Source organism: Triturus cristatus, chromosome 2_2 (genome assembly GCF_964204655.1).
Source record: "Triturus cristatus chromosome 2_2, aTriCri1.1, whole genome shotgun sequence".
Classification (NCBI taxonomy): Eukaryota; Metazoa; Chordata; class Amphibia; order Caudata; family Salamandridae; genus Triturus; species Triturus cristatus.
The window spans coordinates 503,816,602-503,843,332 of NC_140582.1; the positions used below are offsets into that span (position 1 = coordinate 503,816,602).

General features: G+C 42.6%; 1 protein-coding gene across 2 annotated transcripts in view; it reads right to left on the reverse strand.

Annotated features, from left to right (window-relative positions):
* ZNF827 (zinc finger protein 827) overlaps window positions 1–26,731 on the reverse strand; it is a 581,455-nt gene that overhangs the window by 6,569 nt on the left and 548,155 nt on the right. Inside the window, exons 11-14 of one of the 2 annotated variants that reach the window (XM_085641624.1) lie at window positions 16,414–16,580; window positions 8,827–9,018; window positions 8,551–8,728; window positions 3,837–3,913 (exon numbers count right to left, since the gene is read on the reverse strand). In XM_085641624.1, coding sequence (XP_085497750.1) covers window positions 3,837–3,913; window positions 8,551–8,728; window positions 8,827–9,018; window positions 16,414–16,580 — 614 coding nt within the window. The remainder of the gene's footprint in view (window positions 1–3,836; window positions 3,914–8,550; window positions 8,729–8,826; window positions 9,019–16,413; window positions 16,581–26,731) is intronic. The other variant, XM_085641623.1, reaches the window with a different exon arrangement.

Here is a 26,731-nt window from a genome sequence, read left to right on the forward strand (position 1 = left end):
GGCCCGAAGGTGTAAGTGTAACCCTCATTTTATTGTTCAGCCTTTTCCTCTGCATACCTTTAGGTGCTCCCGATGGATTGCAAGTCACATTGTAACGCTAAAATGCTTGTATTTCCAGCTGAAATGTTTATGTAATGTCATTATTGCTGCAGTTTTGTTTTTTAATAAAAACCGTTTAAAAAAATAAAATAAAAAGGAAAGTCAATGACATGCCTATTCTCACTGGCACGCTTTACGCCAATCACACAACTTCGTATTCTATTATACCAGATGTTCCACGATTTAATTTGGCGTCAGGGAGGACAGGGGATAAGAGGGTAACTTGGAATATTGGAGCCTTAGAAAATAACTCTTATATCTGTGAATTAGGCAACACTGTGACCAGCTAATGTTAGCCCACACCACATCCCTACCACTTCAAGGGAGGTTGTTAGAAAACTGAAGGGGCTGCTGGGCCTGCAACACCTGATTTGTGGAAAGGTGGAAAAGTTCAGCTTACAATTTCTTCAACAGTTAGACATAGAAAAAGAAAAAAAAAGAGAGTCAGAGAAAGCAAACCGTGCTTACTGCAGATAGTTAAGGAAAGCAAAACGTTGGCCTATGTTATGTTGTAAAAACAAATATCAAACTCACAGAGATAACTTTAAACTACCTGAAAAACTACGACAATGTAGCAAGACGAACAGTTTTCATCAAATATACCAAAATCAACAGGAACACAGTAGAGAGGAAGGAGTAGAACGGGCATGCAAATAACACTTCATAAAGTCATCGAGGTTGTTTGCACTTACACTTCCTCTGTTTCTAATGTGGGCCTACTTCATGTCCCTACACCAGAGCAGATCCCTTTTCATCTGACACAAAAGCTGGCCACTCCACACTGGCCCCAGCCCACAGTCCAAGAAGAGGGGCTGGTGCATAACACATGCTCTCAGCATTCTTTGGGGTGCAGAGCACGAAAGCCCCACTTTCTCAGGGGGTTCCTACATAACAGTCCTCCTTCGGAGCATCACACGGTGGAAGGGCGAACAACAGTGTCATTAATACTGACATTTAGACAGGAAGTGACTCAGTGAGCTAAATATACACAGTTCACTCTGGCTGCAGCATGCAAGCCACAAGTTTGGACCCGGGCAAGGCAAACGCAGCCTTCCATTCTTCCAAGGTAAGATAACTGAGTGGCAATAAATTGAGTAACACTTGGTATTTACACTTTAGAAATGGTGAAAACTGAGGTATAAAGTGATGCAGACCAGAATTCCAATATCAATACCGCCAAATCTTCCTTTAGAGGTGGGGCCAAGCGATTGGGTTAGCAGTAATGCATTCTGTGGTACGAATCTCAGGGCCAGATGTACGACCATGACAATTAGCAAAACGCAAATTGCGCTTGATTGAGAGTCGCAATTTGCGAGTCGCAAAATGCCATGTACAACAGTGTATGAGACACTGGTTGCAATTCCCAATGGGTTCGCAAATTGCATGCCTCATGAATATTTATGAGCCGCTCGCAATTTGCAACCCCATTGGGAATGGCTGGCCCTCCCAGGGTTGGTGGCCAGCTGGACTCAGCAGACCTTCATGTCTGGGACTGCTTTTCAATAAAGCAGTTTTTTAAAAATGCATCCCGTTTACATTTAAACCTGGGACCACTGCCTGCCCCTAAAAAATACTTTCCCCTGCATTTGCAAAGAGGAAAGGGTCCCCTGGGGATCCCTTCCCATTTGCAAGTGCATTACCACTCTCTTGAAGAGGGCAATTGTAGTTGCAAAACATTCATACATGGGGTAGAGAGTCGCTATTAGGAAGGGACGCTCTTGAAACGCCCCTTCCTAATAGCGAGTGGCAATTCCTATTTAGCGAGTCGCAAATAAATTGCAACTCGCGAATTAGGAATTGTACATGGCCCTATTAGTTTTTGCAGGCGCAAACGGGTCGCTAACCCGTTTGCGCATGCAATTTAGGGTCGTGCATCTGGCCCTCAGTGTATTTTGCTGAGGCAGAAGGATGGTCAGTCCTTTTATGTTATGCCACTGATGAAAGAAGGTGAAGGGCGCCTGGAGGCTATTGTTTAAACACGTTGAAAAAACAGATCAGGATAACTGAATTTGCTAAGTAAGATTTCAACAATAGAACATAGAAACACTATAATTCTCATTTACCAAGTCAAACTCTAAATAAGGCAATTTATTCAATGAAATCATATCCCTGGTCTTCTAACTCCAACTGACTGTATAATAGTTTATCAAAATCTATTCAAATCCCTCCTTTTTGCCAGTCTCCTTCTTCATTTTATCTTAGCTGGAATCTTTTGCCTTTTTGACCTTTGTAAACATTATACGACTGTGAAAGCAACAAAAACATTCCTAATAATTTCAGTTTTGAGTACAAACTTCGAGACAAATTTGTTTGTTGCGGAAATTAGGAAAATAATAGCATAAGTGTCAAAAAGCCCCAAGCTACAATTACATTATCAAATCTTTCTTTTGACTACCTGAATATGCCCAATTCCCATTGGGTAACGCAGGTACGAATAGTATATGATACAGTTGAGTATGCTGTCCCTTTTATGACTCACATTTGCCTTTTGGTAAGATTTGGTGTCATAAATTTCCATTTTCAAATCTTTTTGAAATTAAGGTATATTGAAAATCTCCTAATCATGGTGAAATTATATATCAATATATACATTTTTGATTTGGTTACTGTGAGATAAGATCACTATTGCAACCTCTGTGACTCCACCATGTTTTTATGTGTGCCGGTAAAGTGGACTTTGTCAAGTCACGTTTACCTTACTTCCACCAAGGGGCATTAGGCCGAACAGCATGTCTACCTTCCTCAATGCTACAGTCAACAGTCTTCGATGCTTCTGTTTTGAATCTATTTTCACTCCTACATCTTTTATTTCCACACGACAGCCCAGATTTTGCCCCATGGATGTTGATTTTCTCCATCGATTGATTAAGAATCCATATTTCATTTGGAATCACTATTTGGGACTCCTGACTTCTAACAGTGTCTAATTTAGATTCCAATATGACACAAATATAAAGCAAATGCTACATACATGTGCTAATATTAGAACATTGGAATGGTGAGTACTCCATTGAAGACAGTGGGAGTGCTCCAGGCTTGTACTGGCTGGTAATAGCCCGGAGCACCAACATTCCACTGTTTGTTGACAGCTGTTGCTGTGAACAAAGCCTCACAGAGCCCGCAGGGTTTTCAATCCCCTCAGGCTCCGGTGAGGCCTTTGTTTTACAAATCAGAACATTCTGCCTTCTAGTGGCAGAATGTTCTAATAGCCTTCGCCTTCAGCTTGGGCCTTTAACGCTGGAGCAGGCCCTTAATGGCCGGTAGAGCCCTCCACGTCTCTAACTTTATATAAGTCTATATTATAGAATTGTGTATGTAGACAACAACTGCTTTGAGATACAGGGGTCAGATTAGCAATATTTCTTCGGATACATTTAGAAGATGCCTGGGAGTATCTCAGATTTACAAAATCCTTCATATACAGCATTCACAAATATCTGCATCGAAGAACATATTTGCAGAAATGCTTTTGCACATGATCATCCGAAGGAGACTTCAATCCTCTCCCTAGTTCCTCCAGCAAACTCTTTCTGAATACCACAAAAACAATAGAAGTAAATTTTGGATGTTGGATAAAAATGGGACCAATGTTTGTACCCGCAACACTGTGAGTAGAACAAGTTTTGATCTAAATCGTGAGTTTACACTTTTTTACATTTCAAAGAATATTACATAGCTCTTTACATTTGGATACCCATTAACAATGTGCATATGTTCATAAGCACCCTGAGGGTTACCTTTCTCATCTATAACTGGCGTCTCAGGCATGGTACGGGAAAGAGCACAGTGAAGAGGATCTAACCAGTTCTGGTCTCTGTAATGAGAGCGAGCAGCCATTATAAGGTGATAAGAGGTACCCTGCAGGACACATATCAACATGCTAAATGCCACCTATAATGCGTCAAGATACGGACACAACAAGCTAGCCCCACGGTCTGAAGTCTTCAGGGTATATTTCTTAATGTTTATCGTGGGCGCTCGCGTGTTGCAATACAAGGGGAAGAGCAGCAGCTATTTACCATTTATTATAATAGTCTGAAAGCATAGAGTTGTGCTGCACCGTTTGCGTGCCCATGTATGTTTTAGTAAACATATCACTATTTTCTATACATGTTCTCAGCATTCTTTATGGTGCAGATCAAGAAAGACCCACTTTCTCAGGGGGTTCCTACATAGCAGTCCTTCTTTGGAGCATCACACGGTGGAAGGGTGAACAACAGTAAATACATGAATGAGTTTTGAACAGCAACTTTTCTTTCACAAAAAAAAAATAATAAAAAGAGAAAAAAATACTTGATGTGTGGGCACACGTTTTTCAACTGTGCAATGTGAAAAGGGAGGTTCCTAATTTGCATGAAGGTGTGGCCCAAATCAAATGAGGGAATGCTTTTGGCAACAGCTCTGTGCCGTTTTACAGATGTGGGTGCAAAGGCAAAGAGGCTTTTGGTAGGTACACTAATTGTGTGAACACTAGTAAGAAATGCAAAGTTGGAATACCGCTTTGGAGTGTCCTATGAGAGGAGGGTGTGAAGATGGTGTTAGGGATGCCTCAGGGACCACTCCTGTAGAGGGGTGTAGTCAAATGTGGTGGCCTCCAAGGACAGATTGTGTCCACCTGCAGTGAAACAGGGAACAGCCATTTGAAATACAGCTCAATTTTTAGAGATACGCTTTCTTTTGCGCATGCACTAATCAGGAGAATTAGTTGATGTACCATACATCATGAATTTTATTTAACGAAGCATAAGATTCAATAAGGAGGCAGACTGGCACAGACGGGGACTGTGACCCTGATTTGAAAGTAGGCACCATATGCATGGCCTAAGTTCAATGTTGGTCTGGTATTGCATAGAATCAAATATCTATCTGTCAGTCACTGTGCAGGGGGACTCCAAACGTCATCTGCACTCAAATGCATTGTATTTAGATCTATTTTGTACATGTTATACAGAAATATGGGACAGGCCCTCCATAAGTAATAAAAACAACTCTCAATTTGTCCAAGAAGGGAATTAACATTCCATATGTAAATTCCAAAATGATTATCCAATCACTCAAACACAAGGATACTTGTTTGTAGCAACGTGGGAGAGGAGTTGGCCTAACGGCTAGGGCGGTCGACCTCGAAACTGGGGAACTGGGTTCGAGTCTCAGCAATGACGCTGAACATCCTGTGATTCTAGGCAAATCACTTAATCTCCCCCTGCCTAACAAAAATAACATTACAAAAAAATGTGTCCTCATGTAATGCTATGTAAAGCACTCTGATACCCGATTCGGGTCAAGTTCGCACTATATAAAACTCTGTAAAATAAAAAAAGTGATATTCTTTATTTCTTTCATGCAATATGAATGACGAACACAGCCAACAAGTTTTGTTCCAAAGACAATGGGACTTCTTCAGGGCTAATTGTTATTATCCAAAAGTATTTCCATATTTATTTCTTATCCATTCTGTTAATTTACTTGATAGAGTCATAAATGTTCTTTCAGCAGCCCCTGTTTTGCCGATGGGGGAAACTGCGATATAGGGGCCCTGACTCAGCTGCCACCTATGGAAACCTTGGGTGGCAGCCAAGCCAGAGCTCCTATACCACAGCTTCCCCAATCGCCAAAACAGGGAACAGCTGAAAGAACTTTCATGACTCTATCAAGTAAGTTTCAAGAATAGAGGTTTCCCTAGGTGACAGCTGAGCCTGGGCCCCTATACCGCAGTTTTATACCATTGCCAAAACAGGGGACTGCTGAAAGAACTGTTCTGGATCAATCAGGTACATTTCAAGAATGGATGAGAAATTAATGTAAACATACTTTTTAGATATTAATTAGCCTTGAAGAAGTTCCATTGTCTTTGGGATGAAACGCATTGGCTGGGTTTGTCATTCATATTGCAAGAAATAAATAAAGAATATCACTTTGATTACAAACAAGTTTTCTTGTATTTGAGTGATTGAATAATCATTTTAGAATTTACATATGGAATGTTAATATTCTTCTTGGACAAATTGAGAGTTGTTTTATTGCTTACAGAGTGGCTCTCTCATATTCGTGTATATCAAGTCTGTGACATTTGTTTTTTTTAACGGTTAACCCAGGGAGTAGAACACTCATGTTGGGGAATGACTTGGAGTGCGGCAACACACCCCACAACCGTAATTAGCTACTTAGAATTTCATACATTGTAACAATGCATAGAATCTAAACTCAGCAATATGCTTTATTAAGTGGTCCGCACATAGCCACCATTAGCTGTTAATATAAACAATGTACCTACTGATGTCAATGCATGCATTCATCATTTGTTCAGTGCAAACATTGACCACAATCTGAGTTCCCTAAACCATTTTTCACAACAAAACAATATCATTTCTTTGGTATCAACTGTGCAAGCCTAGGCTTGTCCAAGAGAACATTTGATACTAAGCAGTGGCTTCAGATATTTCTTTCTACAAATAATGGATACACAACATCACCAAAACCATACAAGGCAGATGTTGCAGTATGCTGAAAGTATAAATCACGAGGATAATCAACGGCAGAGAGATGTGTCTTTCGTCATTCCTTACCGCCACCATCTGAATACATTTCGTATCAGATCCTATCAGGGGTGCGGTAATACAGGCAGCAGCCTAGCTGCCTAGAGACTATCAAAAGGATGAAAGTAAGCAACTTATTCATGCTAGCAAAATTTTCAATTGTTATTTTTCTTACGCGTATTTGAGTGCATAATCGCCACTCTTGCCAATATAGATAAACCCATACTTGAATCCTCTGGAAACTACTCAGAGCACGTTATTCCAGTCAAATCTTTGCTGGCTATGCGTAGCTTTATTTTCAGTTTTTTATCCCTAAATCCTGGGGCACTTCTTCTGAAAATGCAGGCCTATATAGTTAAAACGGCTCAAAACGAAATGCCAAACTCAACCAAAGATTAGGCTCGTGGAGCTATGACAGAAACAGGTGAGTGAGTTTGTAATCTTGAAGTACCCATTAGGTGTGGTGAACTGATTTGTTCGAAATATCTGGTGACAGCTTGGACATTTCGTGTGAAATTTACTTTCCCTTGACTTCAAGATACCATTGCCATTTCAGCCAAATTCAACTATTTATCGGTGCCTGATAATACTGCATTTTACAATAGTCTTTGCCCCCTTCCTAAGGCTCATTAGTTCAGGGGCTTCCTCAGTTGAGAAGAGCTCCTCTGCTGCTGTTTTCCAAGCACAAAGATTGAATGATCTGCCAATTTGTTCTGTTGCAATGATCACTTGTGTTCAAAGCTTTTTATGTAGGTGTGCATGTACACAGATGTAGGAAGGACACCAGCGTTTAGTAAATGCTTTCAAATTCAGGTGCATTATAACTAAGTAGAGTATTTTAAGAACCATGCGGCATAAGGTATATCAAAGTATGAATGAACTTATTTAAACAGTATACAAATTTACAAATCATCTCTATGAGATTCAAGTTGCACAGTTAAGATTGAAACGCCAAATATAAGCATTAAATCTTAAATGGAAGACGTCATTATTATGTGGAACTAACAGCTGGTTTGTGACTGGTCCATCAAATGCCTTTGCCCAGTTTTATTTTGGTCTTCATCATCTCTAGCATGTTGTTGAACTTCCATTCATGTGTGTACCTTTAGCAGGGAAGGTATGGAAGAAAACAAGGCCACAATAGTCTCTATCATCATGCTACTGATACACAGTAGTTAAGTTGTCAAAACTATTGTAAACTATTGTAAATGACTGACCATTTAAAAAAATAAGTGAAGTAGTGGTTGGTGCTCAAAAGATGACAAGGCATGATCAGGTTGAACAAGACTGGAGTGTTAGTTTCCCAGGCTCTCTTGTAGCTCTGGTGGTTGCTCCCTCCAACTAGTTTGTAGACAACATTGAAAATCTGACCTTCAGCAACTCCTAACAAGCCCTCACCTTTTCCAATAGGAAGGCTTGCTGCTATGCCCTTTCTTGATCACTCCATAAAAAATGTGAGAGGCTGCAGAAGATCAATATACATTTGAAATTGGAGAGGACCTTCTTCAGATACTTCTGAGGTCTTTAAGAATTATTGTAGGAGGCCTTTTAACAGGCATACTCACTCACCCCAGGAAACAGAACCACTGAATTATTGCTGTGAGAATCAATAGAAGGCATTTCTTGACCGACACTGCAACAACTGTCAGGTGGCAAAACCAGGTGCTGTAGAACCCGGATGCGTGCTTAGAGATTTCTGACTCCCAGACAAGTGCTTGTATTCCCTACAACACTAAATCACTCTTTGATACAATAAGGGACCACTAGCCAGAATTCACAAAGAAATGTGCCACCGCAATAAATTTTGGGAAGTTGCATACTTCGCAATAGATTCTGGGAGGTCGCATACTGACATGGTGACAGCCTCATTCGCGATTAACAACACAAGAAGAAGATTTGTACTTGCTTTCCTTACTTGAGCCCACCAGTGGGGACCGTGTGACACTTCTTGTGCTCCACTAGCTGCTCTGGTGTCTTCATGAACTTGTGGCACACGTCACATTCGAACATCCGCGTAATGAGGTGAATCTGCAAATGTCGCTCAAACATGGTTTTCGTTTTGCAGACAAAGTTACAGAAAACACATTCAAACCCTGAAAACGGGAGAGCATAAGCGCGTGTTAGGGCCACCCACTTTTTAATAAGTCACATGCTACATCCAGGCTGCGTTGCTGGCACTGGTTTCCTTTACCTTTTTCGGGTTTCTCTTCTGTGTTCATGAAGGACTGCGGACCAGGCACTACGGAAATGACTAGTAAATTGCTGATGTCCTGGCTGTTCTGGGTCACATCCATATCTTCTTTGCTGTTGGCAGAATCGCTAAGTGCAGACATAGAGGACGAAGAAGGGCTGTTCGACGTGCTCGGTGTCTTCCTGTCTTCACCTGCAAAAGGGAACGCCAAATATTCACACGTCTAGCTAACACACAACAAAAGGAACAGCAGATGTGAAATCACGCACTCTTTGACTAGATGACGCCACAGGAAGTGACATCAAATTAATTCTGATGCAGTTTGTTGGTCATTGGGCAACATAAAGTCAATGGTAACAAGCACACTCAGCTATGTAGTAACACTTTCAAACACTACAGGCATACTTTTATTTAAAAGAGGTACACTGGATAAATGACGGGGGTTTCCTGACCAGTCCACAGGGCCCTAAAGAAATAGTGCAGAAATGAGATAGCAATATCTAATCACAAATGACAAACGCTCAGTTTGACTAAAACTACTTATGAAACATTAAAACCTTTAAACTCTGGTAAACCGAGCCTCGGCTTTAAACAGACAACGATAGACAGACACCAATAGATAGAAGCGGGTTCACTGAGTTGGCTGTGTGGATTAATGCACTTGCTGCAATTGCAAATGCTAGTTCATCCTGGATTTATCGAGTCTTGGACTATGATGGGTTAACGCCAACATTCAACCTCCCTAGGTCAGAAAATATCCCGTGAGTTGGCTAATAATGACACGTGCCACTTGCAGTGCCTTGAAACGAATCAACAAAGACCTTACAATAAGAGCTACATAAAAAGGATTAATAATAACACCGTATAATACTTAGTTTGAAATTTTGAGACACACTGAACTTTGTCAGCTTGCGACATTTTGGCTTTTCACAGAAAGACTTGACTTAGAGATCTCCTTTACGGGAGGTCACATTCAGAAATGTGATTTCTCTGGAATGCAGTGCATGTAGAATTGGAAATATTCGGATTTTTTTTTTAACACGCATAATTTCGCATGTTTTCATTCCCGATAAAAGAGTGACTATGCTGTGACAGCTGTTGGCGGTCATCATGCTGCTACAACACAACACATCCTTGGATCATAACTAATTATTATCATCGATCCACTGCACGTTAAACAACATTAAAGTAAATGACTGCCGAAAAAACATAATTTTGTAATTATGAAGAGAACTTGGCTGCATACAAATATATACTGGCCGTGATGAAGGGCCATAAATAACTGGTTTTGCCGCGAAACACGTGCTGGCCTGCTTTTTATTTCAGGAAAAGTCAAAACTGGAATTAAAATACAACTTTGATGACCTTTTATGGACAAATAGAACTGTCTACTTTCCTGAGTCTTCGTTTGGCAAACAAAGTACAATTTGATTGAAGTAGTACCAGATAACTGGATGGAAGCAGGTACAATATAAACTGGGCGGCTTTTTCCAATTGGAATTTTTCATGCTGCGAATTTCTGGCAGTGAAATTAAAGACTAGAGAAAATAGTAAATTTATAAGATATGGGGCATTGAAGAGGTTCACAACCAGTTATTTTCAGTGTTTTGTGCAAGATGTCTGAGCCACCAGATAACAGCACTACCCATCAGCTTTACAATAAGGACATATTTTTTGTTGTTGAGAGGGACAACACATCCATAGCAGATTCCAGCCAGCTATTAAAAGAAGCATACAATATTTGAAAGATCTGAACACATGGAGTGACTTTAACTATCAACCCAGTCCCGTCAGTCAGAGTGCAAGATAAATGGGTATTTAAAGTCATTGACCTGCAATCTGACCAGATTACCGGGCAAGTTGAAACAACAGTTGTCAGGGCTGCAGAACAATTAACTGATTCGGTCCATGATGGTTTGGATCTATACCTTGCCCAAGATGAGTGCCATGATTAGCAAACACTAGAAGTGACTGCACTTTTTATGAAGTAGTTAAATGACCAGGCGTCACTAGCTGACTGGCAGAGCACTTAGGTTCTACCAATGATTCTAAAAATGGGACAGAGAATCAGGTATCTCAACCGGCACTCCCGTTGTCAGGCCTTTTCTTCAGGTGCTGGGCCAGCCAATAGTTTCAGTGGCGGTCTCTGGTGAGCAACTGCCAATTACTAATTGTTGCCATTGTTTGCCATTTACCGCTGCGGAACACCACAAAACGACCCAAAAACTGTGCTGCGCTACGCAGACTTCCGCAAGCGGCGGAGTACAATAGGTCACACTGCTCACACAGATTTTTAGCACCGGGTGTTTGTCCCACACTATAAAATCAGTGTGAAAGGCACCACATGCAGTGCAAGAGGGCGCAGTTTCTTTCTGCCGCTCAAGTAGATGTTCTATTCAAGAGGTAGCTTCCCCAACTCGAGTGCAAGGTTTCTCAATGTGAGCGGTAGCGACCTGCCACAACTGTCCATGTTGAGCATTCTTTTTGTGAAGTGGTCTGGAGTACGATTTTCCTCGCTCACACTTGCCAACTTAACATTTACGAGCCCATAAAAGATTTTCGGAGCTCTGCGCAGAGTGAGAAAAATTCCACAAACTCCGCGAGCGGAAGCGGAATTTCATGTCCAGGCCTAGTCTAATGCTAAGTATTACTATTTCGGGAATTGACTCTCAAGAGATTAGGTGATCAAGCAGTGAAGCCACATTTTAGAAGGTAATAAGTACTTGCAATGTGGCACTTCATGAAGGCCACTCCTCAGAAAAAGTCTACTTATTTGTTTACAATAGAAAATGTGAAGCATTTAAATTAACATAAGTACTAAAAGACAGAATTGCCTAGACCATGAAAAAGCCATGATTTGATCCCAAACAATATTCTAGCACTCATGCATTTTTATGAAGAAAATTACATGGGACCTTCAACAACAACAACGTAAGCCTAATGGTTGAAATCACGACGACTCCCCAGCCTTTACATTCTCCACAGCCTGCTCCGTTTGCCAACAAATCTTGTTCCCCATGTTTGTGTCAGTGGAGAGAAGGTGCAAGAGGGAATGCTACAAATTATCTTAAAGTGCTATGATTTTTGGGAAAAAACCTTAACTATGCAGGTTTTACACCGCAATACCATCACAACGCGGTTGTCACATTGACCGTGTTGTTACCACGCAGTGCCTTTACAACGCAAGTCGTTACAACGACTTGCACTAGATTGCGCTCCAGACTAAGGAATAGTATGATTTACTATTCCAACACCTTCCCTAGTGTTGCACACACTGGAGTTGGAATAGTAAATCATACTATTCCTAAGTCCAGAGCGCCATCTAGCGCAAGTCGTTGTAACAACTTTTGTTGTAAAGGCACTGCGTGGTAACAACGCGGTCTATGTAACGACCGCATTGTGATGGTATTGCAGTGTAAAAAACAGGTAGAAAACGTATATATTCATGAATTTTTTTCTTGCAGAAATTGCTGATAGCTTCACTAGTCGAGTGGTCTTCAGCAAATAATGTCATGTCTTTGCAAAATCCAAGAAACCTATCATCCAAAAGAAAACTTTAGTACCAAATTTAAACTAGACAGCAGTCTCTTTCTGGAAAAGAACAAAAGCAGGCAGTGTGTCTAGTCATTTTGGTGTCTGTGTTCTGGGCCCTTCAGGCTTAGGAGGGTTAATGTACCACATCCAGAAAAGTCCAGGGACCAAAAGTGCCTCCAACTGGCGTCAAAGTTACTGGTGTGAAGGGCGGAGGGGGAGTTTCAAGAATTGAGATGGATCGTCAAAATTGGCGCAAAAGTGTGTAAAAGTGTTTCTGGGTCAGCATATTGAAAGGCGTGAGGCCATACTCAACTTTATAGTAGGAGTGACACCCACTGGGCTGGATGAAATTTCCCTTGAACAGCATGGCACAATATGTATAATTAGGGTGCAGGAGTTTCAAAATGTCATTACTTAGGAACCACAAGTCACAGAAGGATGGTTGCATTGGTTCCAAGTTCAGCTCCACCATCCCTGCCCAACATAGTACTTGCAGAGGATACATGGTGAAAAGATGAAACACGAAAGTGCTTTTTGGGCTCAGAAACGGGCTATACAGGCTCCTAAAAAGTCAGATGGGGGGGGAGGGGGTTGTGACTTTTTCTTCAGATTACACTCCCTTGTCTTCTTCTGAGTCAAAGGCCCACATGCTAAATGCCATTACTGTAAGGCTCTTCACAAGCTTCCTAAGCTGACGGAGGGAACAGCAACTGGTCAAAGGGATGTGCACTGGGGGCATATTGATGGCCAAGTCACGCAGCGCAGCAAGTCACCAAGCTGTGCTGCGCTGCACTGCGTGGATGGGAAAGGGTAGAAATACACCGTACTGGAGTCAATACGGCACATTCCTGCCATTTCCCCTGTGCTGGCGCCCTTTTAGCTGCCTAGTGCCAACACAGGCACCCTTGCACCTACTTATCTAAACACCGCAATCTCTTGTGCTCTGTGGAATCCAGAGCAGTAAGAGATTCTCGGAGTGAGGTGATGTAGACAGGATGTAGGGTACAGAAGGTTAGCGATGTCTAACATTTTCCTGCCATTGAAGGGCTTTTGTATCAGACATAGCAATTTGCGTCAGGAATGACAACAAAAGGTCTGATTTTTGAGATAGGCAATTAATGCTAGAGGGAGCAATGAAGTGTACACACAGGGACAAGATCAAATTTAAAAAAAGCTATATGATTTATTTTTAACAAAAAATAGTTCAGGTACTCACATAAAAAAGCGACAACAAGAGTGATGCGATAAGTTAGGGTGATTTAAAAAAAATATATATACACATCGCATTGACAACACATAAGAGAACGCCTCATGAACAGTTTATACAAAATGCAAGGAGTTCATGTTGTAGGGGGTCGATGGCGTTTCGATCTCAGTGACTAGAGATCATCTTCAGGACATAGCATATGTGAGCAAGCTGAATTCTTGAGACCGAAAGCAAGCCTGTGAAAAAGTAGAAGAGTATTGTAGACACAATGAAGGTGTTCAGGCACTATAACCGTAGGCGAAAGGTAATTGAAGGCTGGGGCTGACTTCTATAAGTGGGTTGTAAGGACGCAGGAAGAGATGGGTAATCAGAGCGAGTTGAGAATACCAAAGCCTGGTTAGAAGGCAAAGTGTTTGGAACGTGCAATACAGCCAATAGCTCAATTATCAGGGTATAGTGATCTTAATTGGAGATCGCTAGGCGGTGGGCCACTGCGAGCTGGCCATCGGAGGATAATTAATAAGTCTTCCGACGTGTGTGATTTGGAAAGGACCGCAGGAGTCAGTCTATTAGGGAGGAGCAGGCTGCGTCTCCAGCTTCCAGGCAGGGCGCGCATTCGCCAATGCCCTACAGTGCAATGAAAAGATTAATTAATGTAGGGAGCTTAGACAGACAATACTGGCAACAGGGATAAACCCTGCAAACCTGTACGGTCATCCATGGTGATCTGATAGGTAGAAGTGGTAAGGTCTGCGAGAGGTCAAGCAGGGTAATTCCAGTCACATGTTGAATGTCCATCAGGGCATTCCATCCCAAAGCCCAGAACTTGCAAGAAAGGTGATGAGAAATGCAGCTGAAAGAATATATTGTTTTATAATGTTGATTATATTTTACATCTATTTCCTTTCACCTAAGAAATGTGGTTGATGGTGGCCTAGGCTAACTCAGGACTGGCTCTGTTGGTCAACCATCTCCATTTATAATATTGAGATCAGTGCTCGAGTCTGTGCAAAATCCGTGTTTCACCAGAAACTGAGTAATTGTTAAAGAACATCTAATAAAATAACCCTTAGAGCCAGGAAGTGTCAGTTAAATGAATCTGTAGGGCAAGATGAACATGCGATCTCACAGCAGCAGGCTGCACTGGGCTCCATAGGAAGTCTGTGGGAGGTAACCTGCCGGTAGAGTGCTAAAGGGGTTGCCCTGCAATGTAGGTGTCTGCCACTGTTGGGGGAAGGGCGGGGGGTAGTATTATCTTTCTAAACTGTGTGCCCATACTTGGCACAGACAGAAAGTAAAGGGATAGTCTTTTTCATGTCAATGGTATGCCATAATATACGGGAGAACTGCCTGTTTAAGGCCCCTGTTGACCGTGCCAGCACTCAAAATAATACCCTAAGGGGGTGTCACCTAGGCAACCTCTTAAAAATGAACAGAAATCCAAAAATGTGTTAATAAATCAAAAGCAAAGAAGACCTTAGGCAGTGTAGGGGCAGACAACCGCACAAAGTGACAAAGAAAAAAGCAAACAAAAGGAATGAAATGTAATTAAAGCAAAATATAGCTCTAGAACTGTATCTCCGCGCAGCAGCACAGGTTAGCTTCAGTCCTTTGTGGTTTCCTTGTGCTGCAGATGCAAAGTCTGAGTGCACCGGAGTCGGCTCTGAGGCCAACGCCAGGTTCACATGGGGACTCCTGCAAGAGATGCACAAAAAAGAGATCAAGGGAAGTGGCTTTTAGTCACCGTCTGGAAAACGCAAGGAAATGAAGAAGTGGGAACATGATTTACAAGTAGATGAACCTGTGGCGGGGTCCAGGCAGCCAGCCAGCCAAAATGACAAGCAAATCAAAGTGAATTTATTTAGATTAAATTAAAGTAAACTGCAAAAAATCTCCAATGACAATACAGCAAAGCACATCCAAGCTGCAGCCCTTCACCATCCATTATTAACAATGGCACCAGGTCTATGCGCGCAGAAGGCGTTGATGGCCTCCATCAGCACCTGATTCTAGCATCGGATACAATTTAAAGCATATGTAAATAAAAACTGGGCGAAGCGAAGGCACCGTCCAAAAACGCAAGGAATCAAAAAGTGGGCATCTAAATTAAAAAACAAGCACTCTTTTTCAGAGGCCAGCATAACACCAACGAGCAGCAGTTCTTTGTCATTTATTCGTGACCCAAATCTTACTCTGTCAAGAAAACCTAACTTCTGTGCGAAATCAAGTTTGTTAAAACCACTGATCATTACTGAAATGACCACTGATTGACTGAAACTGTGGGTTACACTTTCCAGGTAGACTGGATGCAAACAAGAGCAGCCATATGGAAATCAATGACAGAAATGTAACATAAAATTGGCAGAATTTACTGTTGGTTCAAATCGATTATTGCCTTAAGATTTCTTTTTTTAATGAAACGTTATGACATGGAATACATACGCTCTGAAACCTTAGTGATTTCAAATCAAATATGTTCAAGGTTTGCTTCAAACTGATGTCAAATATAAAAATGTGGTGATGCGCATATTGTGGGATGAGTCAATACAGTGAATACTTGCTCTGAATTCAGGCTGAAGATGGAACTAGTTTTGCTTCCATGAACCGTTGAAAATCCACTGATTTTAATTAATCTAGATTATCGCTAACGCCCCCTACAAACTAGCTCTTTGTAACTTCAATTAGCAAAAAATTACACATGATCATAGTGTGGCAAAATCCTATCCTGGGTCTGCATTGTGCAAGATCCAGTGATATAGAAGGCAGGTTGTAATTGGCGGATGGCTTGTTGGGTGTGGCCAGAGTAACCAGTTAAGGTTTTCATGATCAAGTCACCGCGCCCTTACCCGAGTGCTTGTTCAGCACGTGGTTCCTCATATCAGCCTCTTCCATGGTGATGAAATCACAGGTGCCGCAGCAGATCGAGAACATCCACTGCTCCTTATCCACGTGGAGGGACATGTGACTGACGAACTGGGCGTTCAGCTCGGTTTCAAATCCACACACATGACAACTGTGGGAAGGAGAAGACAACAAATCAGGAAGATAAAATAAGCAAGCAGTGTGATGACAAAGGGGTGTAGTTTAGGGTGATGGGAAGGACAAAAAGACTGCAACTCCTTTCTGGGGAAGCCACAGCTGTGGTAGTACAGCAGTTTTCTGTGGAAGTTATCCATGCATGCCTCTTTGTGGTATTGTATTATATTGCAAAATTACATAGTGCTTACTATCCCTATGCAAAGAGCTGAAGTGCTTGCCTACAAGGGTAGCACGCTACCATGTGTAGGGTTAGAGGGTGGAAGCATGTGGTCCTTAATTTGAGCATATGTTGTGCATGAGGACCATGAAAGTGTGGTTATCGTATTATAAGATGCAGGGCTTAGTAGTGTAATGAATGATGCATGAAGAAGTGTGAGAAAGAGGCACACATGTTATGGTTTTAAGTAAACTGGCACCATTTAGCAGCTCAGCAAGACCCTTTATGGTATTTCTTACAACCAGAGTCCTCTTAGCTGGTTACTTCACTAGGTTGTCCACTCAGAGATATTTTGTTTGAGGTTTATGGTCCTGATCAGGCATAGGTTGGAGAGAGAAATGATGGATAGATCTGGTGGGACAGACTTGTTAATATCATCTCATATTATCACCCCATATCGGATTGTCATTGAGAGGTGTCCAGAAGAGGTTGTAGTGTGTAACTTGTCGGGACCTGCAGTGGTGGACTAAATTAAAGTCCTTTGTGGGCCATCGGCATGTAGCCGATTTCTTCAGTTATTCTATGCCTATTTAATTGGTGATGGGTAATTTAATGCTGTGGACAAGTACAATAGTGGGCAATGACAGGACTCACAGCAATGCTGTCTTACTTGAGTGTAAGAATATCAAGTAGTATAAAGGAATCATTAGGCAGTCTGTATGAGCTATGATCGACTGCCTAACCACTGAGTGTTATGGTATTAGTATTATAATAGGACAGGAGGGTTATATATGTATTATAATTGCATTTAAATAGCACTTACTACCCTTGACGAGGCATTAGTGCGCTTTACGCCAGGCAGCCCTCGGCTCCAGAATCCAAGATTTTTTTTTTTCCCCTAGTTAGATATTGTTGGGATTAGTCGTGTGCTCATAAGGTAATAATTCTCACCATTCTGTGCATTTACTCCAGTTTCTATGAGGTGGATTAAATGAATAAGATTTATTTGTGATCTTTTGTGGTAGGAGGGTTACGCCAACGAATGCACATGGTTGGCAGTATTAATATGGGAGCAACACAAGATTAGCTGCTGTTAGGGTGATATCTTTAAAATGAGGAGAGGGCAATTCGAAGAAATGCAAAAACAGAGAATAAGGAAAGCATGGATTTGATTGAGAAAAATAAAAGTAACAAAAGGACAGGCAGCGTTTCGAAGTTATAAGGCAAGGTCAAGTTTCCTGTACATACAGAGAAAGCTTTGAGAATGGATATAAAACTGTAAAAGAAAAAGTTATTTGCATGTGAGACCATGCTTTATAAGGTACCCTTGATTATCAATAGAATCAGGCAAACCTTCTGCCCCCCTGAAAGGCTACCAGTAGACCACTGCTTTAGCAAGAACAGCTGATCAGCTCAATTGCTGGAAGCATAAAGTAATGGCTGGCCGTACAGATAGGAAAAAGCGAAATGGCATCCATTTTTGGTGCCCCTGGTTGTGGCATGGCACAAGATAAAGGTGAGAAAAGTTTCCCAGACAGTGCAAATATGTTGTCTACATTCCTGTGCCTGGAGGGTGGTGGCCCAGACAATGAAGTGAGGAAGATATAGTACTACTTTAACCAATTTTATTAACTTTGTTAGCAATGGGGTGCTAAATAGCTTCTTCCTGACTAATGCTGTTTGGTAAAGATAAGCCGAAGGAAATTACCATCATTTGTGTGGTGAACCTCCAATGTTTTGCCCGATCTGTTTTTGCTGGCTGTAGAACACTGTGCACTTTACCCCTGCTAACAGGTAGTAAAGTGCATGTGCTCTCCCTTTTGTTTGAATTGGTATAACCCTAATTGGTTTATTTAACTTACCTATAAGTCCCTAGTATATGGTACAAGGTACATACAGGGCCTGTAAGTAAGTGGACTGCAGCACCTATTGTGCCATCCACTACAGTGGTAGTGCAAACATGACTTCAAGCCTATCATTGTAGTCTGACTGGAGCAGTTACTTGAATTCAACCTATCATATCTTTTAAATGATATTAAGTCACCATTAAGTAGGCTTTGAAGCCCATAAGGCAGGGTGCATGGGATTTAAAAGTAGATCATAAACATGCCCTTACATTGACTAGCGCCTACAAGTTACTATCACTGTAGCAAGTCTGGCTGTTCCATAGAAAAACACAGGGATTAACTTTTAAATGTAATAATGCAACGTTTGACTGGGAAACACCTAGAAATATAATTCTTGTGTCCTTTGTATTATTTAATACATGCCCAATTCACTAGTGAAGTCATATTTTTAATAAATGTTAAGGAAAATTTACTTTTAGAACATTACATTTTCACTGCTTAAAACCTCTGGAGGCTAATTTGCATCAGCCTCCAGCTGCAGCCCTCAGAGTGCTCAAGCCCTGAAATAGGTGTGAAAACTGCTCCCAGAACAGTGACAAAGGACTGCGTGTCGGGATGGGTTTCTGTTCCTCCACCAGAAAAACCATTTGAGCAGTGTCCAGGAAAGCAATTTACTTCAAAGGGCCCTCCCCTGTCACAAGCAGATATCATATGACTCCTCGACAGGCCTCTTCTTTTCTCCCGCCAGTCAGGCAGGCTCCTATCCTAGTGGGGAGGGAGCTGCACCCAGAACTGGTTTAGAGTGACCAAAGTGTGCTTATCTCCCTGGCCACACCTCTGTGGTGGGCACTCAAGCTCTGCACAAATGGAGAACGTGTACACTGTCTTGGATTTAGGAAGAGAGGGGCACTGAGGGATTGCTTGCAGTAGGGTTACCCTACCCAAAAGTGTGTAGGGTAACCCCTAAGAACTTTTATCCTATTGGTTAGGGAGGAGCCAGGAGTCCCCCATGCCCACAAGCTGTTGCCAGGCAAAAATGTGGCATCCTTGTACACTCATCAGAACACTACAAGACCCGAGGAAGCTAAGAAGAGGACTGAACCTGCTGTCTAAGACCTGAGAGAAGCCCTGAAGGGCTCGCCCTGCTCTCTTTTGTAACTAGGATAAAGTAGTGGACTCCAAGTGTCATAAGGCTAACAGCCTGTTCAAGCTAAGGGGGCACAGCAAGCTACAAGAGTCATTACCTGAAGACTTCCAGCTGACCAGTTCTAACTTGACCTGATCTGAACCCTGTCTCGTGGCTTCTCCTGGAGTCATTACTGACCCATGAGGTCCTAAAACCCTTGGCTGTGTCTGGCTCTTCTTCTACCACCCCTCAAAACGGGGGACTTAGAATGTTTTTGGCTCCAAAGACCTCTAAATTCAAATTTCTGCTGCTCAGAGCCTTCTGCAAAAACAATAGTGGCTTCACTGAGACCACATTTATGGATCTCTAACCTCATGGAGCCCTCCATGGCTACAGCCTGCTGCCTTGCCCACTGAAGACTTTGGAATTCCATTTTTGAGACTATGTTTCTAAGTAAATCCTTCAAACGGGTCAAACCTGGTCCCCATATCCGACCCATGCTCCATTGTGGTCGGCCTCAAATTGTGACCAGGTCCCTGTCTACAGTGACCAGTTGACCATGGTTAGCACTGAACGATTTCTGGCACTATTTTATTTAATACTCAAAAAAGTTATTTTTTTTAACGTTTGGTGTAATTTTATTTATTAGCAAAAGGAGGCTTCTCTGTGCCACAGCTACCAGAGGGTTAAGTTCACTTTAATTTAATGACTTTAGTGGTTCACTTTGAAAAAGATTGTGTTTGTTTCTTTAGGTGGGTAGTCATCCACCTCAACTAACAACCCAATTTCCTACAGTAGGGATGGGGATACAATTTCTGTTGCTGTAGGTAAGAAGTTTCTAAGTCTAGCTGACCTTTGTCGGTCCCTAATTGCTGCTTCAGACATGCTAATGACAGTCAGGTATAGGGATCTCACACTTCATTGTGCCCATATTGTTATGTGTGTTCTATCCTGTTGCTGGGGATCCCACATTTTTTGTTTGCAATAGGGCTCAAGACCTAACTATGACATTGTTAACTACTCTTCCCAAGGATAATGCTATTACCTTTCACCCTAAACCTTTAATGAGGTCACAGTACAGAACCGTCCTTGAGTTTTTGAAACGGACAGTGCCTAATTTGTGAAAGAAAGAGTGCGGTCGCCTCAGTCTGATCATAAGTAGGCAGCCAGTGCAATTAAACATTGTGGGCCGAACATCAAGTCTGGTAGACTTTAATCCACTACCAGACATTCTCTGCTCCTTCTTCTCACTCTTGCAGGTTCCTGCCTTCCCCTTTGTGATGGTTTTGCCATCTTTTTCCTACTCCGTCTTTACGATCTGTGTGTTTTTCCCTCTCTTACACTCGCTAAATAAGTTCTGGTCCACAGAAATGAGTGCCAGTGGCCCCCACTGACAATCAGGGGCTCAAATTAAGCACAGACAACAGGGGCTTACTTTAGAAAGTCTGTTCACAGCGTGTCACCTTTTATCCGAGCCCCGTGGCCTCTGATTCACTCCTCGAAGGGAGATATAGGCCACAAGAAGCTGGGAGCTAAAGAAAGAGCGCATGCAAGATTTTCTTATTAGAAAAATGTGGTGGCTCTGACATGAAAGTCTTTTAGCCATATTCAAAAGCTTTCCATTTAACCATCAGAAACTTTGCTGCATTCCTTGTTTCTGACAGACTTGGTCTACCTTAGACCTTACCTTAACTCCATCGCACCCAAAACAAATGTTCTGAAGTGATAATAAATGAAAAATCTTATAGACATGTTTACTAGGATCATCGTTTCTTCCTATTTCTGATGGGAAAATAAACAGGCATTGGCATAGCCAATAGGTCTCACTTTTGGGACCTTAGAAGTATTTAGTTATGCAGCACAATATCCTTAGTGCAACAACATCACCTGTTGCATGGCTAAACACTTATAAGGTCCCAAAGGCGAGACCTATTGGCTATGCCACTGCTTGTTACTTATGTTTCACAATAACGATTATCAGAACGCCGAGGAGCGCTAAAAATCCAAATGCCCTTCGAGGCCTTATACATGAGAAGTAGGCGCTAGGCAACTGCACATAGCAGAACATGTGCACATATTTCAGTAGCAATGCATGCCACGCTTGTTGTATCATTACTCTGTAATGTGCATAGGTATGCATGCATTCATTAGCATTAATATGTTTAGCAGGCTGGGTGTGCGTGCAATCATTTCAGGAATGTGCACATATATTAAAGATGTATGTCGGCGGCGGGATCGTAGACAGCCGTGTGCAGAGTAATGCAGATTGAGTGAGATGTGTTGCCTTTTGTCTGGATGGATATATGATGTCACCTTAAAGGATGGCACCCTAATAAACACAGGCTGGTGAGTGGTGAAGACATGCAGCCAGAACAAAAATCCCTAACCCAGCCCTAACAACAGCAAAAAAAAAAACTGATGGGGCAGTCACTGTGGTAACTTTCGTTCAATAATTAACTTCTTCTGAAAAAAAGTGCATGGTTTTACCTCGCTAGGCCAGTTGGTAGCACGCCCCAATCTACTTGTTGGGTGGGGATGAAAGAAATGTACTGTACATGTTTAAGCGACGCCCTTAATTACACAGGCCACTGCCCTTTTAGAGACCTAGTCCTGTAACTGAAATGTATTAAAGATGTACTTAAACAACTAATGGCATGAATGTTTACAGCGTGTGCGCTTTATTTACTGATTGATGATTTGACATCTTAAATAACGCACGTGGGCAAATCGCAAACATGAAGAAATGCCTGCTCTGCTGGACGTCAGATGGCTGAAATTAATAACAACTGCATGTTAAATGTAAAGTAGTGGTCTATTTGCCCAGTTTAAAGCAAACTCGCTTTAGCCCAGAGTGAAAACAGAGGCCACTGGCGAGGAGACGGCTAAGAATCAGGACTAAATATGAAGTAATATTAACGTTTAGGTTCGAGTTAAAGATTTTAAACCAAACAAAATGCCAACAGTACTTAACGGTGTTGGAATTGCACTAAGGAATGCGAAATAATTCAGATTTTGTTGCCCACGGTGGTACAAAGAGCCGCAAACTCCGATTCTGCCATTTTATATTTACCATAAGGTGCGATCCTACTGTGGCCAGCTGTCCGCTGCTTGTCTGTGAATTCAGTTTCATGCATCTCACCAAGCTGAGCTTTTAACGGATGTCATTTCTTTATAATGTTAGGGCTTCCGGGTTGCGCATAACTCAATCCCGCAGGAGAACATGTCAGAATCTTCCGGGATTGTGTACTGCTGATAATATGTAAGGCGCCCTAGGATTGGAGCGCTGGGCCACTCAGTCAGTTGTAGGGCGCTGATGATTGGCTGTGTAGTTCGCACGTGGACAGATCCGCCTTTTTACAAATCAGCGGGTGCAGTGAGTCTGCCCTAGATTAAGGCAGTGGGTTAGTTATACCATGTCTCTGGCTGGGTTATGATGCCGGCTGTTGTATATAAGGGGGGTGCGAAGAGAGGGAGGCTGCGAGCAGTAGGGCTCCAGGTAATGCAAGCAGACGTAATGTTTACTTTCAAGGGAGGCTGCACACTGTTTGGAACCCGCTGTTGGTGTTTATTGTTGGAATTTGTTTTACACTCTCAATAGAGGTAGGTGAACTTAAGCGGCTCGGTTATTTTAGTGATGACGTCTCGCGCTACCGGCGCTATATACCAGATGGGATAGTTTAGTTCTACAAAGCAAGAATCCGTGGAGCACTGCTAAAACAAATAAATCAAAGCAAGCAAGACACGCGGCCGGCCGAGAGACGCGCTCTGTGGTGAGGGAGGGGCATTGAAGCGAGGCGCGCGCGCGCTTGCGCAAGCGAGAGGAAAGCCAGATGGTGCCTCTGCTTGTGCCTGTGCGCATAGCCGCACGCTCTATGCCAGACAAAAAGCTGTGGTCGGCTTTTTAAAGCCCACTCACTAAATGTCTCGCCAGAGCAGCGCATGCGCTGGCTCAGGTGAGACCTAAAAGTACTTGAAGAAAGTAGATATGGGATGCATACAGAAATAAGCCGCAATGTAAATTCTATAAGGCGTTATGTCCTTGTAGCATGGCTACGTGAAGCCAGAGAGAGCGCAAAAAGATGAATGTTAAGGAAAAGAGAAATTTTTCAAACTGAAAAATGTTGGTATGGACATATTAAGTGCATGAATTATTAACAATAAAAGTAAAAACGAAATAATGGATTATTAACGGAATTGTGTTAAAATGAAAGCATTTTATCGAAATGCAAGTAGGTCAGTTCTCACCACCTCCAGGCAAATATTTAGGGCACGTTCATAAGTTGTGTGTACATCGCAGGTAAGAACTGCTCACATTCTAATTACGGTTTGCCCGGAGTGTGGTAATTAACTGGAGCACAATTATCAAACCTAGGAATAGGGAGTTATGTGCACATCCTGTATGTTTCTTTTCACCTACATGGGGTGGGCGAACTGGCATTTTGCGCGCATGCGCCAAGTGCTACCAATCAAAAATCGAGGGGTAAATACTAGCGCTGCACAAAGCGTGTAGTAGCTATGCATAAAATGGATTGGGTAAACTGAGGTTTTATCTACTGGACTCGAGAATGACAGGAGTTCTGATTACCAAAAACTCCAAACAAAAAAGTAAATTGCCAAATTGTATTCAAACAAACAAAAAAAGCCCTTTTAGTTGGATTTGGACCCTGGAAGACGTGCACAGGAGGAATACGTAATAAATAGCGTGACGCCCGCTCCAAAACTAACAAATCATGGCATAAAAACAATGAAGGGGCATCCAGGGCAGGTAAAAAGAACAGTTCCCATTACCAATTTCTTCACCGTATTAATCACCAACAAAAGGTATTCCTGAATGGTCCTTGTTTATTTATGCCTGAATGGGCATGACAACAGTAATGATACATCTTTTCTAAACTGGTCAATGCAAAATTCTTTTGATCTATATTATTTTAAACAGTTTGTAAACAATGTTCCTATTTAGGCCATGCCTGGTGTTGCAAGTTAAAATGTAACACTGGATGTTTTTTTTCCACAATACTGAGATACAACACATTATTTGCCTCTTGTGCTGCAATAAATCTACATGTTATGTCCTTCTCTAATGTCACATCCTATTTCAGAATCTGATTGCAGTTCAGCAATTGTGGACAGCCTAATATGACAAGCATTGGAAATGCAATAGGCCTCACCTTTTATTAAGTTAAAGCCATTTGCTTTGCTAATGTTATTATATAGCAAAGCAAATGGCTTTAACTTAATAAAAGGCGAGGCCTATTGCATTTTCAATGCTTGTTTTAATACAAATTAAGCAGTGCCTCCAAGCCGACCTGAGGGCTAAGGTACACACGGTATAACGGCGTCCATCTCCTACGTGTGATCTGGAATCTTGTCTGTTTCTTTTTGGTCGCATGATTTGCTGACAGTGTTGAGTACACTTTGGTAGCACCGGCCATCACTCACTCATGACCACGGGTGGAGTTGCACAGTGTGGAGAAGAAACCATTACTCGACGACCCCTCTTCGGTTCTGCAAGCCCGTCCTTCTTACAGCTGCTCTGTACCAGTGCGCGCCCTCTACTAGGAATCCCGCCCCTACCGACATTGCTGACTATGGAGTAAGTTTGGCAATCTATTTAATGCTAGAAATAGATGGCAGACAGACGATTTTGCTTTTTGCTGTGACTTTAAATATTTCCGCTCCTGCTTGAATGTGATTTAGAAGTGACCTCTCACCCCAGCCCGTTTTGTCAAATGGAACTGAGCGCTGTGCAGATGTCGCTCAGATGTTCATTTAGATATCGGTTGCGTGTGGCATCTTTTTGGCCCCTTTTTTGGCGTGTGCTCCAAGAACAACAAAGAAGCCGATTGGTTGTTGGCGCCCAGTGTTCTCTGCTGCCTGCCCTGTTTCACAAATGCAATCTCAATTTCGAAACTTCTTGTGGTCTCTGAAATAAATGAAGGTTTACCTGTACAGTCTATCATTGAGGTTAAGCACGTTTACCGGATTTGCTAAGGACAAAGTGGAGCTTGCGCAGTGCTTCATCCGGGAGGGACGTCACTCTGCGCTGCCGACTCTGGTGCAGGAAACCAGGGTTCGAGCCTCGAGGTCACGTCCACTTCATGTGATTCTGGGCAAATCACTTAATCTCCCTGTGCCTGAATGTGTAATGGAAATACGGTGCTATGTAAAGCGCTCCAATACCTTCGGGTCGAGTTCGCGCTATATAAAATATGCACAAAAAAAACCAAAACAAAACGTGGCCTTACCAGTACCAAAAAGCAGCTGAGCTTGAAAGAGCAGTCTCTTCCCTGTCCGGAGCCTTCCTACAGAGCTCCACGCAGCCTCGGCGCTGCACCTTCCCGTCCCACTTCCCTCTCTGAAACCCGCAGCTCCCCGAACCTCCAGCCATGGCAGAGATGGAGCCTCCCCCGTCGCTGATCAACGACTCGGACCCCACATCTTCCAACGCATCTGCCCGGCTGCCGGCCTCCCCCGAGTGGCGGCGCTAGCCTACGGAAGCCTGATGATTATGGCGCTGCTGCCCATCTTCTACGGAGCCCTGCGGAGCGTGACCTGCGCCAAGATCAAGGTACGGAGCTTAGAGGGGTATGGTGTATGTAGGAAGAGAGTGAATTGGCCATGTGTGTGCAGGAGATAAATGAAGGGATAGTCTTTTTCTCTTTTAGAGCCGTCCCAGTTGGACTGACTCGCATGACTGGTTTCTTATCTTTATGGGGCCATGAGTTTGGCCCCATAAAGATAAGAAAACCTTTTACGCCAGCAGTAAGTCGGGGCAGCCAGTCCAACTGGGACGGCTCTAAAAGAGAAAAGTGTACGTCACGAGACGCTTCTTTCCAATGGCTGGCTACCGTTTAGCATAAACGGTGACGCCAGCCAATGGAAATGAGGTGCGGGGCTTAAAGCCCACTAGAGAAATCTAACCAAAACATTCAATCTCGCCAGCGAGACTGCGCATGTCTGCGCAGTCTTACGCCAGGCGAGGCCTAAAAAAGGGC